This window comes from Geotrypetes seraphini, chromosome 12, assembly GCF_902459505.1.
Source record: "Geotrypetes seraphini chromosome 12, aGeoSer1.1, whole genome shotgun sequence".
NCBI lineage: Eukaryota > Metazoa > Chordata > Amphibia > Gymnophiona > Dermophiidae > Geotrypetes > Geotrypetes seraphini.
Genome location: NC_047095.1, coordinates 44,998,377 through 45,016,165, shown reverse-complemented (window position 1 = coordinate 45,016,165; position 17,789 = coordinate 44,998,377). Strand labels below are relative to the sequence as shown.

Below are 17,789 nucleotides of genomic sequence, written 5' to 3'. Positions count from 1 at the left end.
CAAGGAGTATGGTTAGGAAGAGGAGTAAGGGGCAAACTGCTTCTGTAAGGGCCAATGAGGGCAGCATTCTGAAAATGTGTGTTGGTTCTGGGGAGTAAGCAGACAGAAAGCCCCAATAGTTGCATGCCCCAATAGCTGTGAGAACTGTTAAGCCTAGAGGACAGAAAAAGAGAGCTGGGATATAGAGAAAGATACAGGACTAGAAAGAGGATTCGTGGAGAAGCAGAGGGATAGAGGTTTAGAGAGAGAGATGGGAGTCGGAGATAGAGAGAACAGGAAAGTAAAGAAAGAAAAGGCTACTGTGTTTCCCCGAAAATAAGACACTGTCTTACATTAATTTTGGGCCCAAAAAAACACACTTGGTCTTATTTTCGGAGTAGGTCTTCTTTTTTTCATGTACAATTATTTCTCTCTTCCTCTTCTCCATCCCACTTCTCCACCCCAATTCTTTCTCTTTCCTTTCTCCCCCATTCCATGTGCAGCATCTTTTCTCCCCTCTCACCCATCCCCTTATGCCATCCCTTGTAGAGAACCCTTAATAGTTCTTTAATGCAGAAATGTAAATCTGTTTATTGTATGTACATCGCCATAGCCAAATTGCTGATTGCAATTACTGTCCATTCTCTTTCTTTCCATAGCTTGTAACTTTCCATCATAATAGAACACAAATTCGGCTTCAATCACTCCCATCCCCCGTGCAGCATCTTTCTATCCCCCCTGGGCGTTCTGTGTGCCGCATTACTGATGATATCATCAGTGATGTGGCAGAGAAGTACCAGGGAGAAGGCCGCAAAGCAGCCTGATTAGATTTTTGCCGATGCTGCCATTTGCAAGGTATATCAGTCTCGTGATTGGCGGCGTTCTAATGGGAGGAAGAGATGGAAGTGTCAATGGGAGTTCGACTGCGCAGCAGGAAGCGCTGCTGCTGGCGACTAGGGCTTATTTTGGGGAGGGGGGAGAGAGAGCGAGTGAGCGAGAGACACACACAACAAAACAAGAGTTTGTTGAATGGAAAGTTTGAGAGACAAAATGAGGGGCCTACATGCTGGTTTGGATACAGAAGGGCAAACAACAAAAACTTGAGAAGGACCTCAGAGGAGGGAAATTTGATAGTGACATAAGGAAGTATTTCTTCACAGAAAGGGTTGTAGATCACTGGAACAAGCTTCCAGTGAAGGTGATCAAGGCCACCAGCGTGCTTGACTTTAAGAATAAATGGGACGTCCTAGTGTGATCCCTACGAGGGTCAAGTTAAGGAACTAGGTCATTAGTACTCAGACTTAATGGGGTGGGTCAGTAGAGTGGGCAGACTTGATGGGCTATAGCCCTTTTCTGCCGTCATCTTTCTATGTTTCTATGACCTACTGCAAGTAGCCAAACTTGTATCTCTGACAGCTGGGCATATGCATAGACAGTAAACAGGGAGAACCAAACAGACTGACTGACTTCATGGTTCTGAAGTAGTTCTGTGCCTTAAATAAGCCTGGGGGGGGGGCAGCTTATTAATCTAGACAGGTGGGTTTTGGTAAAATGAGCAAACATGAAATCAAAATTTAGCCATTACACTTTCTCACATTGCACAGGATTCACTAGATAGAAAAACCTGTTGATAGATAGGGACTAATCCAAGAGCAGGTGAGCAGGTGTAATTAGTGGCTATACATATGTATATAAAACCAGAAAAATTGGATAAACCAGAATATTAACAATTAGAGAGGCAAAAGATGGGAATTTAACATATTGATTTGGAAAAACCCACATATGCTGTGTGCTTGAAGGAGAAGGAATGCAGGTTAGGACATTAGCATGATTGATAAGCGCCATAGCAAATTATGGCAAAGCTTAAGTTTCATAAGGTTTCATTGTTCAAATGTGTGTCTAGTCCAGTCTAGAGATCCTTAGGGAAGAATAGGCAGACAGGAATTGTCCTTAGACCTGGTTGCCTTACATTCCAAGAGGCCCTGATTTTGCAGCAAAAACCACTAATGGGATACACATGTGTAGTATTGTATAGATCCAGAATTAAGTTTTAGTAAGCCATTAAAACTATACACTAGGAATTTATGTAGCTTCAGGTAACAATTATAGATTAGAATATATTTTACTTTGAAAATTGTATTTTATATATTTTAAACCTGAATAAATTCTGAGAAGATCACATCTGTAGTTTGACCTCTTTGATCTTTAAGCAACTCTCTCTACTTCGTGAAATTCTGGGGGGGTAGCCCCTCCTTCTTCTGTTCTGACAAGGGGACACAGACCTTTCAGCACAGAGATGCAGGCTGACTGTAACAGAAAGGGTTTAAAGCTGTGTGTGTATGTGGATTATCTTTTGTGAGTACATTCCAATATTTGTTTTTGTATTTTTCTTTATAAATCATGTAAGCTTAGCATAAGAATGTAACGTTTCAGGTATAAGAATGTAATTTTTAGGAATGCTTTTGTGACACGCCCATATGAAGGTATAGAAGCAAGCCTTATATGGAAGCAAATATTTTTGATCAGTTAGATGTTAGTGATGGGATGTTGTCATATAAGGTATATATGAATGCACCACTAGTATAGAGTTGAGTTTGTTACCAGAAATGCCATATTTTGTACGTCTGCAATGAACTACTGATGCAAATGCTTTCTGAAAGTTATTATGATAAATAATAAAAAAACAATATCTGGTTGGAAATATTTGCGTTATTGCCATCATTCCTGCACACCTAAGAGTAGGACTAGCTGCTCAGGCTCCTATCTACCAGCATCTATTGTGCCACTAGAAATAAACCCAACCATGCAGTTATTTTACAAGGGACTGCATTCTACTAGTGATGTTACATCCTCTCAAAAAAAAAAAAATCCATACTTTTGCATGTAAAAAAAATGAAATTATTCTCCAAGTACAAGCTTTATTGCAAACAAATTCAAGAAGGTCTACCTTTTGTGCATCTCCCATGATGTAGGCAATGGCTGTGGTGGGAAGGATCATGAACAATGCATTGTAATAGAGCAGGCCATATTTTCCCAGTTCCTGGAAGAGAACAGCAAGACTTAGAAATGGCAGAGCCCAGAAAGCAGCATAAGTAAATGGATATGATATACCGCCATATTATACAGATATGATATACCGCCATATAATACAGATATGATATACCGCCATATAAACGATACTCTAATATATAGAATACATAAAATAAACAGTTCTTTACAGTAAGAATCAGGAGTTAAGACTTATGAGTTTGCTTGAGCCAATGAGAAGCGGGTGGTTTTTTGTGGGTTTTTTGTTTGTTTTTTTAATGATCCCTTTGCATGTTTGTTCCATGCAGGATGTATGCAGAAAGAAATATTATTTTCTGCTGTTCTGTGCTTTATTTTACCAGAGTTCTTCACTCAATATAAAACCCAGAGAACAATCATTAGGGGTTCTGCAGTGCAAACTGTTTTGGTTTTGAGACATTTATGGGACCTGTTATGTTTGGTTTTATTCTTCAATTTTGTTTTTTCATTATGGGAATAATATTGTTGATAGAAGACCCCTCATTACTGAAAATGAGGGCAAGCTATTAAAAAAAACTGCCAAGATATAAAATATTTTTCGCTTTTGTGCAGAAATCAAGAAAAAGGCATGGGAAATGCTACTGACATTTCACAAACCATGCCAAACAAATGCACAACCTAGTAATTAACAAGAAACAGCGAGCCAGGGGAGGGGAGGGATGAATAAAGATGGAGAGGGAAGAAGGACTGTGAAGTATAAGGAAACCATTTCTCCCTCCCAAGTCCTGCTATTCCTCTGCCCTGCCTTTCTAATATCCTTTTTCCATTTACTTATACTCTAGAGGAGAGGCGGGACAGTGGAGATATGATACAAATATTTAAATACTTAAAAGGTATTAATAGTATAGATCCAAATATTTTCCAGAGAGGGGAGAATGATAAAACTAGAAGGCATGAATTGAGGTGGTAGGGTGGTAGACTTAGGAGTAATGTTAGGAAATTCTTTTTCACTGAAAGGGTGGTTGAAGCCTGGAATGCCATCCCGAGGGAGGGGTGGAGAAGAAAACAGTGAAATTAAAAAAAAAAAAAAAGCATGGGATGAACACACAGAATCTCTATTCATAAAAATGAAGGGCACAAATTGAAGAACCAAGGCCGGTACTGGGCAGACCAGCATGGTCTGTGTCCCGTATACAACAATTCAGTTTAGGATGGGCTGGGGAGGGCTTTGGCAGGAATTCCAATCATTTGTAACACGAGGACGGTGCTGGGTGAACTTTTACGGCCTATATACCGCAAACGATGAGATAAAAGTTTGGCTAGGCGGGCGTAAGCTTCAACAGCAACTCCAGGACATAAGGACAGTAGCAGGTGGACTTTACAGTTTATGGGCCAGAGATATCAAAGAAAAAATAATTTAATTTAATCATGAATTTATAATGCATTTAACTATTGAGCAGTCTGGATGGACCACATTTGCTGTCATTTACTATGTTACATCCTGAGATACTCTCCTTCCTAAGGGGCCCTTTAATTAAGCTGTGTTAGGCACCAACATATACCTAATGCAGCTTAAAAACAGCATACACTGGGACGCACTCAGGTGTCCTGCAGTAAATGCCAAATCACTGTGCTAAAAAAAAAAAAAAAATTATTTTGGAGGGGGCAGAGATTGGTCATTCCTGCACTAAACAGCACATCCACACTAACACATGCCGACTGGTTAGTGCAGGATTACCACGAGCCCTTACTGCTATCCATTTTGTAGGCGGTAAAGGGCTGAATCTGCAAACGGGTGTCCCAATTGTAGGTGGGGGTGGGCGCCTTACTGCCTTCTGGCAACTAATTGGGATGCATGTTAAAAAAAAAAAAAATCTAAACTCCCTGAGGCACTGTAGGCATTTGTCGCTGGTCTAGGGAGATGTGTAGGGACACTTAAGCTCGCCCAAGGCTGGGCGCAGTTTCACCTGGAAATGGTCTTGGGCGAGTTAAAGCATCCTTACGCATCTCCCTAGAGCCACAACAGAAATGGAGGCCTGCAAAATGCTGGCGTACATTTCACTCCTAAAAATAGACACCGCTGCCAGCTCTGCTGAACATAAGAACATAAGAAATGCCTCTACTGGGTCAGACCTGAGGTCCATCGTGCCCAGCAGTCCGCTCACGCGGCGGCCCAACAGGTCCAGGACCTGTGCAGTAATCCTCTATCTATACCCCTCTATCTCCTTTTCCAGCAGGACATTGTCCAATTCCTTCTTGAACCCCAGTACCGTACTCTGCCCTATTACGCCCTCTGGAAGCGCATTCTAGGTGTCCCCCACACGTTGGGTAAAGAAGAACTTCCTAGCATTCGTTTTGAATCTGTCCCCTTTCAACTTTTCCGAATGTCCTCTTGTTCTTTTATTATTTGAAAGTTTGAAGAATCTGTCCCTCTCTATTCTCTCTATGCCATTCATAATCTTGTAAGTCTCTATCATATCCCCTCTAACTCTTCTCTTCTCCAGGGAAAAGAGACCCAGTTTTTCCAATCTCTCAGCGTATGAAAGGTTTTCCAAACCTTTTATCAGAAGCGTCGCTCTCCTCTGAACCCTCTCGAGTATCGCCATATCCTTCTTAAGGTACGGCGACCAATATTGGACGCAGTACTCCAGATGCGGGACGTACCATCGCTCGATACAACGGCAAGATAACTTCTTTCGTTCTGGTTGCAATACCCTTTTTGATGATGCCTAGCATTCTATTTGCCTTCTTAGCGGCCACTGCGCACTGTGCCGTCGGCTTCATTGTCAAGTCCACCATTACCCCCAAGTCCCTTTCTTGGGTACTCTCATTTAAAAACATCCCTCCCATCGTATAGTTGTACCTCGGGTTTCTGTTTCCCACATGTAATACTTTACATTTCTCAACATTGAACTTCATCTGCCATCTCATCGCCCATTCCCCTAGTTTGTTCAAATCCCTTTGCAGTTCTTCAGTCCTCTTTAGTCCGAACCAGCAGGACTCCCCGAAACCGCGGCACAGCTGATAGCAAGGGATCCCTCGGCAATGATAGGTGGCTGAGCTGCCTATCTTTGTGATCAGGCAGGCGCAATTCTCTAACCAACGCCCGCAACATGGGCGCTGTTTAGAGAATTGGGGGTGGGGTTAAGTCATCTGTTCTTTATGACAGATACAATTCTGTATAGGACGCTGGTGTGTGATTCTCAGACGCTTCTTAGGCGGCCTCCGAGACCAGCATCCTATTCAGAATCAGCCCCTAAATGCTCACATGGTAACTTTTTAAGGGCTATGAATACAAAAAATATCACACAAAAAAAATATTCCAATATATACCCACTACTACAGAGGAGTGAAATGTGAGATAAGTATATATTTGTAAAAGGAGAAAAGACCTCAGTTTCTTCCAGGGAAAGAAAAACGTTCACCTGGAGGATCTCTATGTCTGCCACATTCAACTACAGGCAGCATAGGAAAAACATCCCTGGTCAAAAAACTCCTTTATAAGATAGTATCTGAAAAACTGTTAAGATGTGTGAAGATGTGTGAAGATTTATTATATTCCACTTGCTGCGGTAGATTAATTTTACAAAAAATATCAACCATTTTAAGGCTGCAGTAAAAAAAATGGGCTTAGCTTGCACAGAGGTGGACTAGGATCACATTTTAATGCAACTCAGTAAAAGAAATCCTAAGACCTCTCAAATAAAAGGCTAAATTAACGGGGGCATGGCTTGCCTGCAACCAAGATGGTCGTGTGATTTCACAGCTCCTCCTCCATATGCACCTTTAAGCTGATTACATGAAGTAAATTGAAAGATTTTTCTTCAAAAACGAGCAAATTCGCTTGCTAAGTATCACAGGTTTGAAAATGGCTTCAGGGAGGCAGTCAAAGTTGGAAGCTGCATTCACTGCAGTGGGAAATGTGAAGCGGCTCAAGCCTGACCCGACAACCCCATCTAAAATCCCCCTACCAAAGGAGACATCTGAATTTGAGCAAATATTTAATTAAATATTACTACATCTTGCTACAGGATAATACTACAAAATTAACTTTGCTGCAGGAAGAAGTACACACTCTGTCCCAGCAGCTGACAGTTTGTGAAAAACCCCTGCACGTTTTATAACACAGAGGGCCGGCTGGTTTCAGTTCAAACTACAAATAAAGAGATATCTCGCATCTTGAGGGAATTAGAAGATGCGAATAACAGAAATCGGAGATGTAATGTCAGGATTTTGGGATTACTGGAGGGGGCAGAAGGGAATAACCCTATTTCCTTTCTAGAAGACCTGCTGCCAAAGATCCTCTCACAGTCTTTGAAATATCCATTTGAAATTGAGAGAGCCCACAGAATCCCATCCAGAGCTCTCAAAGCAGGACCTAGACCCAGTGGCGTACCTAGCATATGTGACACCCGGGGCCCATCATTTTTTGACACACACACCCCCTCCATCAATATTAAAAATATGATTTTTAGTAACAATCTACATATCGCACAACAAGAGTGTACCTAGGAAAAGGCAACATCTTAAACACTGCAGTGAGCACTAGAACACCAACACATACATTTTAAAACTAAAAAAACCAGATCCTGCACAGTCAATTGATCCTGTACAGTCGATGCTATCAGAAAGCCATGTCCCTTTTATACACACAGACAGATACACCCTGGCCCAATATGGAATAATCACAAACTAAAAATAGAAATATGTAGACAAAAGTTAAACTGAACTGCCAAGAAACCAGACTTTGCATACAATGCAACACCACAACACCACAAAAACAGTAATACATGTCCTCTAATACTGTGCAAAATATAAAGACAGTAGATGTAAATTTGAAAAAACTGATACATAACAATCACCACTTTACAAATTAACAAATAAAAATAAAACAAATAATGAGAAATAAGAAAATACCATTTTATTGGACTAATCCCCATAAGCTCGGTCCTCATCCCCACAAACCACCTGATTCCATCCACACAAGCCTTGAACTGTTTTATATTGAACTTATTATATTAAAGTATAAAAAGAAACAATATTCTGTACAATTGTCAATTTATACAGCAGCGTCTTCTCCCCACTCTCTCTTCCCCATTTCCCTACAGCGTCCTCAGCCCACTCTCTCTCCCTTTCCTTCAGCACACGCACATAAAAACAAGCAAGTAATTTTATATCATTTTCATTCTATTCATTCATAGAAATTAAAGTCTAAATAATGCCAGTCACATAACAAAACATGATTTTACAAAAATAATTCCCTGCAGTCAAGCCTGCAAGGATTACTAGATGTCTTTCAGCAGCTCCCCTCCCTCCCTGTTACCTTCGTGGCCAAGTCAAAATAAAATTTTAAAAACACAAAGCACATTGTACGCAGAGAAAATGTTAATTATCATTTATATTCCGCGGGTTTTCAAACAGGTCATTGCAGATGACTTTATGCAATATCACCTCAGTAACAACTATACAAAAATAGACAAATATACCCCCTCCCTTTTTATTAAACCGCGATAGCGTTTTTTAGAGCAGGGAGCTGCGCTGAATGCCCCACGCTGCTCTCGACGCTCCCTGCGCTAAAAACTGCTATTGCAGTTTAGTAAAAGGGGCCCATAGTGCAAAATATAGACAGCATATATAAATTCTCAAAACGGACACATTTTGATCACTAAATTGAAAATAAAATCATTTTTCCTACCTTTGTTTGGTAATTTCATCAGTCTCTGGTTGCACTTTATTCTTCTGACTGTGCATCCAATATTTCTTCCCTTCTTTCAGCCTACTGTATGCTTCCTCTCCTCCAGACTTCATTCCCTCCCCCAACTTTTTCTTTGTTTCATCCTGTCCCTTCTTTCTTTCTCTCTCCATGCCCCCTTTCTTTCTGTATGTCTGTCTTTCTCTCTCTCCATGCCCCATTTCTTTCTTTCACCCTGCCCCCTTCTTTCTTTCTCTCTCCATGCCCCCTTTCTTTCTCTATGTCTGTCTTTCTCTCTCTTTCCCCATGCCCCATTTTTTTTCTTTCTTTCACCCTGCCCCCTTTCTTTCTTTCTGGATCCCTGTCCCCCCCTTGCTTTCTTTCTGGCTCCCTGGCTCACCCCCCCCCTTTCTTTCTTTCTTTCTCCCTTCCCTCCCCTATGCCACCGCCGCTACCACCATCATGCTGCCACCACCGCCGGGGAAAGGCTGCCACTGGCCATCGGAAACAGGCCGGCGCCGAATTCGCCCTCCTTCTTTTCCCATGTGCCGACCAACTCTGGCTGCCCGACGTCAATTCTAACGTCGGAGAGGACGTTCCGGGCCAGACAATTTTAATTAAATTTTAAGTTATATAAAAATCCAACCGGACCCTACACAGTCCGTGTTTCAGCGAACACGCCTTCCTCAGGGGGTCCAATGGTTTGCAACCTCACATATAAAGAATTGGACTGAAAACAGTCTATTGTCTTTAAACATGTGAGCAAAGAACACCGCAGACAAGCTGAAGTAGCAAAAAAAAAAAATAATAAATAAAATTGCTAAGAAGACAATAGACTGTTTTCAGTCCAATTCTTTATATGTGAGGTTGCAAACCATTGGACTTTGGCTTTGAGATAATTAACCAATTCGAGTTTCCATAATATAGAGCCTGCCAAGAAAACAAATCTTTCCTAGGCAATTGTGAAGAAATCTCATTATATTTATATTTAGCTTTCAAAAGGGCCTGCAATGAATTTTGTTCCCATTTCAAAGCCAATTGTGACTCTAAATTCTTAATAATTTGTTCCAAATTAGAAAATTCCATTGGACCCCTGAGGAAGGCGTGTTCGCTGAAACATGGACCGTGTAGGGTCCGGTTGGATTTTTATCACAGTATTTTTTATCATTTTACTTTTTTAATTGAATTTTCATGGTTTTATATGTTAGTGTTTAATAAATTATCTCCAGAACATCTGTATCCACAGTTTTTGTTTTACTCTTTTGAAATCAGAGGAGGCCGTTTCACAATTAAAGAAAAGGTAAAACTACATTATTGAAAGATGGGAAAATTCCAGCGCAATAACATAAACAAAACATAAGAAAGTGAAGGCACCAAATTAAATAGACCAATAACATTTATGTATTATGATAAATAATTTTGGTTTAAGAAAGTGAATGGAACACCAACAGTGTCTGATAATAACTGTATTATAAACCATTTTGGATTCAGCTGTCGTTAAAATTTTATACAACCCCTTTCTTGAACAGATAATAAAAAACATACAACAAAAACGGAGGAAGCATACACATAATATAAAATCAATTATCTTGATAACAGGGAAACAGATCAGCAAATCTAAGGGCTCCTTTTACTAAGGTGCATTAGGGCCTTAACGCGCAGAATAGTGAGCGCTAAATTGCCATGCGCGCTAGACCTTAACGCCAGCATTGAGCTGGCATTATTTTAGAAGCGTACCGCGCGGTTTAGTGCACGCACTAAAAATGCTAGCACACCTTAGTAAAAGGAGCCCTAAGTTACAAAAAAAAATAAAAAAAACCCATGTGAACTTTGCATCCAAGGTGCACTGAATACCTTCCCTTGAACACTGATAACCAGAAAGCAGTCTACTAAAGGGCAGACACATTACATATCACTGTCTCTAGTCTTCCCCTTATAAGCTGATCACTGAGGGAACAGTCAAATTTATTCTGAGATGACGTAAAGGTTATAGAAGAGGAATGATGAGAAAGTCAGCTATAGAACCAACTCCAATCCTTTTCAGAGCCTCAGAAGTCAGGAAAAGAGCGTCAAAACTTAAACCTGCATCACACTTTTAGCTTTGAGTCAATATAACAAATGACAAAATGCTATCTCTCTGAGTTTATCTGCAGATGTCTTAAATTTTAAGACCATTTGTGATCTGTAAACAAGCCCCGCAGGGAGTCCCAGCCGATTAGGATAATTTAAATACAACAAAAACAAACTCACCCAATAATTTAGTTATACTGATGTTCATGAACCATAGATAAACTGACAGCTTGTTTAGTATCTCAGAGGTGTTCCCTTCTGGGGCAACCCTTAGGTTATTAATAATCAACTTGAGCAAGCAAGAGAACTCTCAGGGCTAGTTTCTCAAAACTTTGAGCTAGAATCACTAAGCAAACCGATCGGTTTGCGACCCCTTTGCGGCCCGATTTTACTCCGGCAGATTCCGATCTGCGCATTCAAATGAGGGGAATGGCATGCAAAGTAGGCAGGGACACGATTCACAAAACAAATTTCACGATCCGACTGGGCTGGCTGATCAACCCAAGAAGCGACTGCTGGGGACCAGTCGCAAACGTCCTTTCTGACTCTCCAGCTCCATTGCTGCCCTGCTCTCTGCTCTGCATCTCTCCTGCCTGCCACCCCAATGCTCTGCCCCAAATCTGTCCTGCCTGCCACCCTAATGCTCTGCCCCAAATCTTTCCTGCCTTTCCCCGGACTGCGAGCCCGTAGTTTTAACCCACGAGGTTTAAAGCGGGTTAAAACCAAGGGCTCGCTGGGCTACTAAAAGTAAAGTAAAAGTTAAAAAAAAAAAAGTTGTGGCTTAGACAGGTCTTAGACGCATTCGCAGACCATTTACAGATGGTCTGCGCATGCATCAGGATCCGTGTTGGCGATCCGTGTTGGCGGATGGGGTCATTCCTCCAATCACCCCCATTTGAATATTGCCGGTTTGTGAAACGATCGGACAGGTTAGTGAATCTAGCCCAAAGTGCTTAAAACCGATAGGCCACTGTCACAGCCATTATTGTTGCGATTTTAAAAAAAGTAAGTCATTCTCCAAAAATTGAACATACAAATGAGGTTAGCAGAGCGTAGCGAAGATTAATTTGCAAGTGCCCATTGCTGGTGATAGTGATCGGCACAAGCGCAGAATAAATGCACAACCCCCCCTCCCCCCCCAAAAAAAAAAAATCCCACAAAGATTGGCAGGAGGGATGCCCACTCCCTTCCGCCTCCTACCGCCAAGCAATGCCCCTGACACCTCCCCAGCAGCAGGAGAGATGCCCACTCTCTCCTGCCATATTGTACCATCATCCAACACTGCTATCCCCATCCCCATAGTGGGAGAGATGTCCACTTCCTCCTGCAGCCAAGCAACAATGCCGCCCCCCCCCTCCGACAGTGGGAGAAATGCCTACACCCTCCCGCTGCCTACCCCCCTCCAGCCAGCAGGCCTGCCTCTTCAAAATGGCTGCCCTTCCTCTCCCAAGATGCACTGGGGAAGGGCCTAAGGCTCTGACTGGTCCAGGTTGTTTAAAGCCCCACCTATTGGGTGATTGTGTAATGCAGCAGGAGAGAGTGGGCATCCTGTTGGGTTACTGAAATAACACACCAACCACTTACCTTAGAATCTAGTTTTTTTTTCAGATAAGCACCATTTGCTGCCGTCATTACATCATTTATCAGAATAAATATGTACCCTTCCAGGTCAAATGCTAAGTCAAAGCTGCATATAAAAGGAAAAATTAACCAAATTTAAAAATTTGCACGTTCAAAGTGTACCATGGTACATTTCTGTAGTTGCTAATTTACCGTATATACTTGAATATAAAAGATGATCCAAATATAAGTTGAGGTATCCCTTTCCCCCCAAAAGAGGAGGAAAAAAGGTTGACTTGAATATAAGCTGGGGGGGGAGGGGGGGAGGTTAATATTCATGTGCCCTGCCAGGATTTGCACCATTCCCCTTCACACCCTGCCAAGCTCTGCACCCAGACCCCTCACTCCTGCCCTGCCAGGCTCTCCACTCTTTCCCCCCTCCCTCCCTGCACCCTGACCCCTCTCTCCCGATGTCCTGCAGGCCTCCACTGAGCCTGTCGTATGACCTGGTGGTCCAGTGGTAGGCCGGGAGAAGAAGGAACCCTCCCATCTCCTGTCCTGGCCGACTCTTGACAATTGTTTTACCTCCCTCCTGCCTCCCCCCATACACCTTTTTGAATCCCCGGTGGTTCAGCAGTGTACTGGATAGGAGTGAGCTTAATGTGCTCCTGCCCTGTGCTGAGCCCCTCCCTGAATGGCTGCCTTGAGTTCTTGCAGCCCAGCAGTATACTGGGCATGAGTGAGCTTTTTGCGCTCCTGCCCAACACTATGCCACTCCCTGAATGGCTCCTGCCAGTTCTCACAAGTCCCGTGAGAACTGGTGGCAGCCATTCAGCAAGCGGCTCAGCACCAGCCAGGAGCACAAAAAGCTCACTCCTGCCCGGTACACCACTGGACCATGTCATTGACTACTCGGGGGGGGGGGAAGTAGGATCGCGGTGGAGGGGGGCAACGCGAGCGGGGGGGATGCCGGATCGCTGGGGGGGGGATGCCGGATCGCGGGGGGGGGGGGGCGCTCGTACAGCGAGGCAAGCTCGGTTTACAAGGCACCAAGTTTGCGAATGTTTTGCTCGTCTTGCAAAACACTTGCATACTGGTGCACTCGTAAACCAAGGTACCACTGTATATGATACTTTCCTTAAAACGTCTTAGTTTAACAAAACAATGATATCACAATGAGAAATTACAGTTATTCTCAAACTTGGGCAATAAGGAAGAAGGGTTGCAGGTTGGAGTTGTTGAGAAATCAGGAGAACTTTTCAAGGAGGAACCTTGAAAGGAAGAGGGAGCACTGAGTCCATCAAAGCAATAAATATTCATCAAACAAGTGATTCCTGCCTTTAGTGAGAAGGGAAGGAATGCATAAAGAAACAATAGGGGCTTGCTTTAAAGTCTGTTATCAATGCAGCCAGTGTGATAAAAGTGCATGTCAAGGAGCCTTTTAATCTACAGCAATGCACCCAAGTCTACAGCGCAGGCACCACTCGGGAAAACCTCCCGCTATTTCAGTTGTTGGTCCACAATCATGGAATGATTCACAAGGTACTCAAACATGCCCAAATTGTTGCATAGTCTTAAGAAAATGCTGAAGACACATTTAATTTGTTTAAGTCTTTTTGGGTTTTTTTTTCAAGTTGATGCTGATGACATCTAGTAGCAGGAAAGAATGATTTGTGTTCTTTTTTATGTTTTTATCATCTGTTTTTTATTGTATTGTGTACTTTTTATTGTAATCTGTTTAGGATTTAGGCGGAATATAAGCTTTTAAAATAAATAAATTAAATAACCTTCTGCATGGGCCCTCCCTCCCTCCCTGCAGCCTGACACCCCAAACCGTACAATAAAATCCTGTAAATGTGTAGTTAGATATTTATCCTTGAAATATATTTTTTACAGAACCATCTCATCTGATAAGTTTTCTCTCAATGAAACGTCTTAAGAAAGGAATAACCGCGCCTAAGGAAGGTTAGCTCCCTGTACTGTAGTAGACATGGTTTTCCCGTCAACTTATCTGACTTATTTTGTTCTACTCTTTAAATCTTGGATCCAATTATTGAGGACTAGTGTGCGATCAAATCAGTTTATCTTTATTTTATTTATGTACTTTTATTTTCAAACTTAACTTGTCTATTACTGTATATTTTCAATTTTGGGAACTTAGTTTATTATGTCTTTGACCGCACTTTGCTGTACAAGATGTATATGCTTGGTAATATTATAAAATTCTATAAATAAATAAATAAATTTTAAAAAAACAAAACAATAAAATCCTTGGTAGTCTAGTGGCTCCTTCGCCTGATTTTAGAAAACAACTCTGGTATCTAACAGCACACCCATCTCCCCCCCATACAGCGAGGCAAAGGCGATGCCCACTTGCTCCTGCCTCTGGCGCAGCCATATTGGAAACCGGCAGTGCCTGACGACACCCCCCCCCCCACATGGTGCCTCCTAGTATGCCCTATGTTGGGTCGATCCGCTCCTGGTGTGGGAGGGTCAGGTGCCACCATTTTCCAGGTGGCTGGCACTGAAGGCCAGAGCAAGCAGCACCACTTCTGTCTCCAAGGTACGCCCTGGAGCCGGCGTCTGGGGGACAGAACAATGCTACTAGGATTACCAGGGATTTTTATTTTAATGTTTGGGGTGGGGGATTTAAATTGGATTACAGGGTGGGGTAGAGGGTCACTAGACTATTAGGGATCGGTGCAGAAAGTTAGCAGCTAGTTAAAAAAAAAAAAAAAAAATCCCCACCTTTTGGTCACAGTATGAGCCAAAGGGGATATTTTGCAATGAGCTTTGGATAACCCGGCAGTAATTCACGCTCATTGCTTACTGCATAGCCACGAATCATTAATTTCTCAGTAGACGCCGCACAATGAGCCAGCGCTACCATGTGGTTTTCCGCATGCCCCCCCCCCAGAATCTGCTTTAAAATGTGCATGTGTTAAATGTTAAAGCAGTGACAATATTCCTGCTGTCCCATGCATATAAAGTGGCACACCTGTCCCATTGTCTGCTATTATAATTAAGAAAATAATGGGCCATTGCTCTGATCTAGCATGGCTATCTAGCCCAGCATCCTGCTTCCAACGGTGGCCAATCAAGGTCACAAGTACTTGGCAGAAACCCCCCCCCCCAAATAGTAGCAACATTCCATACTACCAATCCCAGATAGTGGCTTCCCCCACGTCTACCTCAATAACGGACTAAAGACTTTTCCTCCAGGAACTTGATCAAACTTTTTTTTTAATCCAGAAATGCTAACCACTGTTACCATATCCTCTGGCAATGAGTTCAAGGTTTTATTTAACTTTATCTTTATTGAATTTTCAAAATGCACACAAGATAACCTTGTTCAAGAAAATCAGCTGTAAAAGTACAAAATTAAATCAGTTCTCAAAGAAAACAAATTAAGAGTTCAAGCTTAAATAATCATAGAGTGAAAGTATATTTCCTATTTGTTTAAAAGTATTAATATGTAGCTTTTGAGTTTCCCCTAAAGAGTACAAAAATCATCTATTCGCATTTAATTGATCCCACTAGCATAACATGAATATAATGGTACATTAGTAAAACTGCTTAGGTGTGAAAATAGCAGAACATGCTATAAAACAAATAACCATAAAAGCAGTGACCTGTGAAAATCTCCAACAGGACAGAGGGTGTGACACAAGATGATCTTCCTCTGTCTCTTACCACTACAAGTTACAAACCTCCGAAGACTTGACGTCAAAGTCTGATGAGTACCAAACACACACCAGGAACCAAGTACAAGCAGCTCTCTCCAACCCATCTCATTAACAAATCTCTGCTGAATTTTCACTAGCTTCACTGAGTGAGCTACAGTAAAAGAAGCTACTGAAAATTCAGAAGAGATTTGTTAATGAGATGGTTTGGGAGAGCTTCTTGTACCTGGTTCCTTGTGTGTGTTCGGTAGTCATCAGATTTTGGGCTAGATTCACTAAACAAACCGATCGTGTACTGATCGGTTTGCAACCCCTTTGCGACCTGATTTTCCTCCGACCCGATTCAGATCCGTGCATGCAAATGAGGGGAAACGGCATGCAAAATAGGCAAGGACGCAATTCATTAAACAAATCTGGGACACCGAATGGGCTGGCCGATCAACAGAAGAAGCAACTGCTAGGGACCAGTCGCACACGTCCCTGCCGACTCTCCTGCTCCATTGCGCCCTATTCTCTGCCCCAATCTTCCAGCCCTACTCTCTGCCCCAACTCTCCTGTCCTGATTCGAGCCCGTGGTTTTAACCCACTTTAAAACCGCGGGTTAAAACCATGGGCTCGCGAGTAAAGTTGTTTTTTTTTAAAATGTTTTTTAAACATGGACATCAAACGCATGCGCAGACCATCTACAGGCAAACTAGATGGTCTGTGCATGCATCTGGATCGCTGGAGAACGATCCGTGAGGTCGTGGGAGGCATTTTTCCAATCGCCCCCATTTGAATACAGGCCCATTGTGAATCAATCGGCCTACGTCGGATCGGACACGGAGCAGACTGACTCAGCCAGGTTAGTGAATCTAGGCCTTTGACGTCAAGCCTCCGGAGGTTTGTAACTTGTAGTGGTAAGAGACAAAGAAAGATCTGTTCTGCTGGTTAATAAAACAGTTTGGGGGAAAGAGAGGAATGTAATGAGGAGCCAAACTGACAGACTTTGCTTTAGGATTATCAGTGCCTCTGTTTTGTCTGGGAATCTCCCACTATCTATTGAAAAGCAGCAAAGGCCTGAATTATCTCTTTCACAATACTGTAAAGTTCACAGGGACTAATTCTTGAAACTGAATTTTAGACTTAGGGCTAGATTCACTAAGCCCACAGATCGTGAACCGACCCAATTTTCCTCTGACCCGATTCACTAACCTCTGTGCTGATCATCCTCAAATCCGATCCGATCCGCGCATACAAATGAGGGGAAACGGACATGCAAAGTAGGAAGGATGCAATTCACAAAACAATTTCAGCAACACCAATGGGGCTACCCGATCAAAAAACAAGCAACTGCTGAGGACCAGTCGCTTGTTTAAAAACCCATGCTCTCTGCCCCGACTCCGTGGTTTTAAACCATGGTGCAGCCCTGCTTTCAATCCGTGGGTTAAAGCCATGAGCTCATGAAAGTTTCCAGCTCTGTGATAAGAACATAAGAATTGCAGCTGCTGGGTCAGACCAGTGGTCCATCGTGCCCAGCAGTCCGCTCCCGTGACGGCCCCTGGGTCAAAAAACAGTACCCTGAGACCAGCCCTACCTGTGTACGTTCCGGTTCAGCAGGAACTTGTCTAACTTTGTCTTGAATCCCTGGAGGGTGTTTTCCCCTATAACAGCCTCCAGAAGAGCGCTCCTGTTTTCCACCGATAACAAACAAACAAAAAAAAAAGTTTCAAGCTCTATCTTCGCCGTGAGCATGTGCAGACCATCTTCAGGCAAAGAAGATAGTCTGCTCATGCAGCAGGATTGCTGGAGAGTGATCC

General features: G+C 42.6%; 1 protein-coding gene across 1 annotated transcript in view; it reads right to left on the bottom strand.

Annotated features, from left to right (window-relative positions):
• SLC35D1 (solute carrier family 35 member D1) overlaps positions 1–17,789 on the bottom strand; it is an 86,732-nt gene that overhangs the window by 39,593 nt on the left and 29,350 nt on the right. The window contains exons 7-8 of the mRNA XM_033917135.1: positions 12,332–12,434; positions 2,927–3,019 (exon numbers count right to left, since the gene is read on the bottom strand). Coding sequence (XP_033773026.1) covers positions 2,927–3,019; positions 12,332–12,434 — 196 coding nt within the window. The remainder of the gene's footprint in view (positions 1–2,926; positions 3,020–12,331; positions 12,435–17,789) is intronic.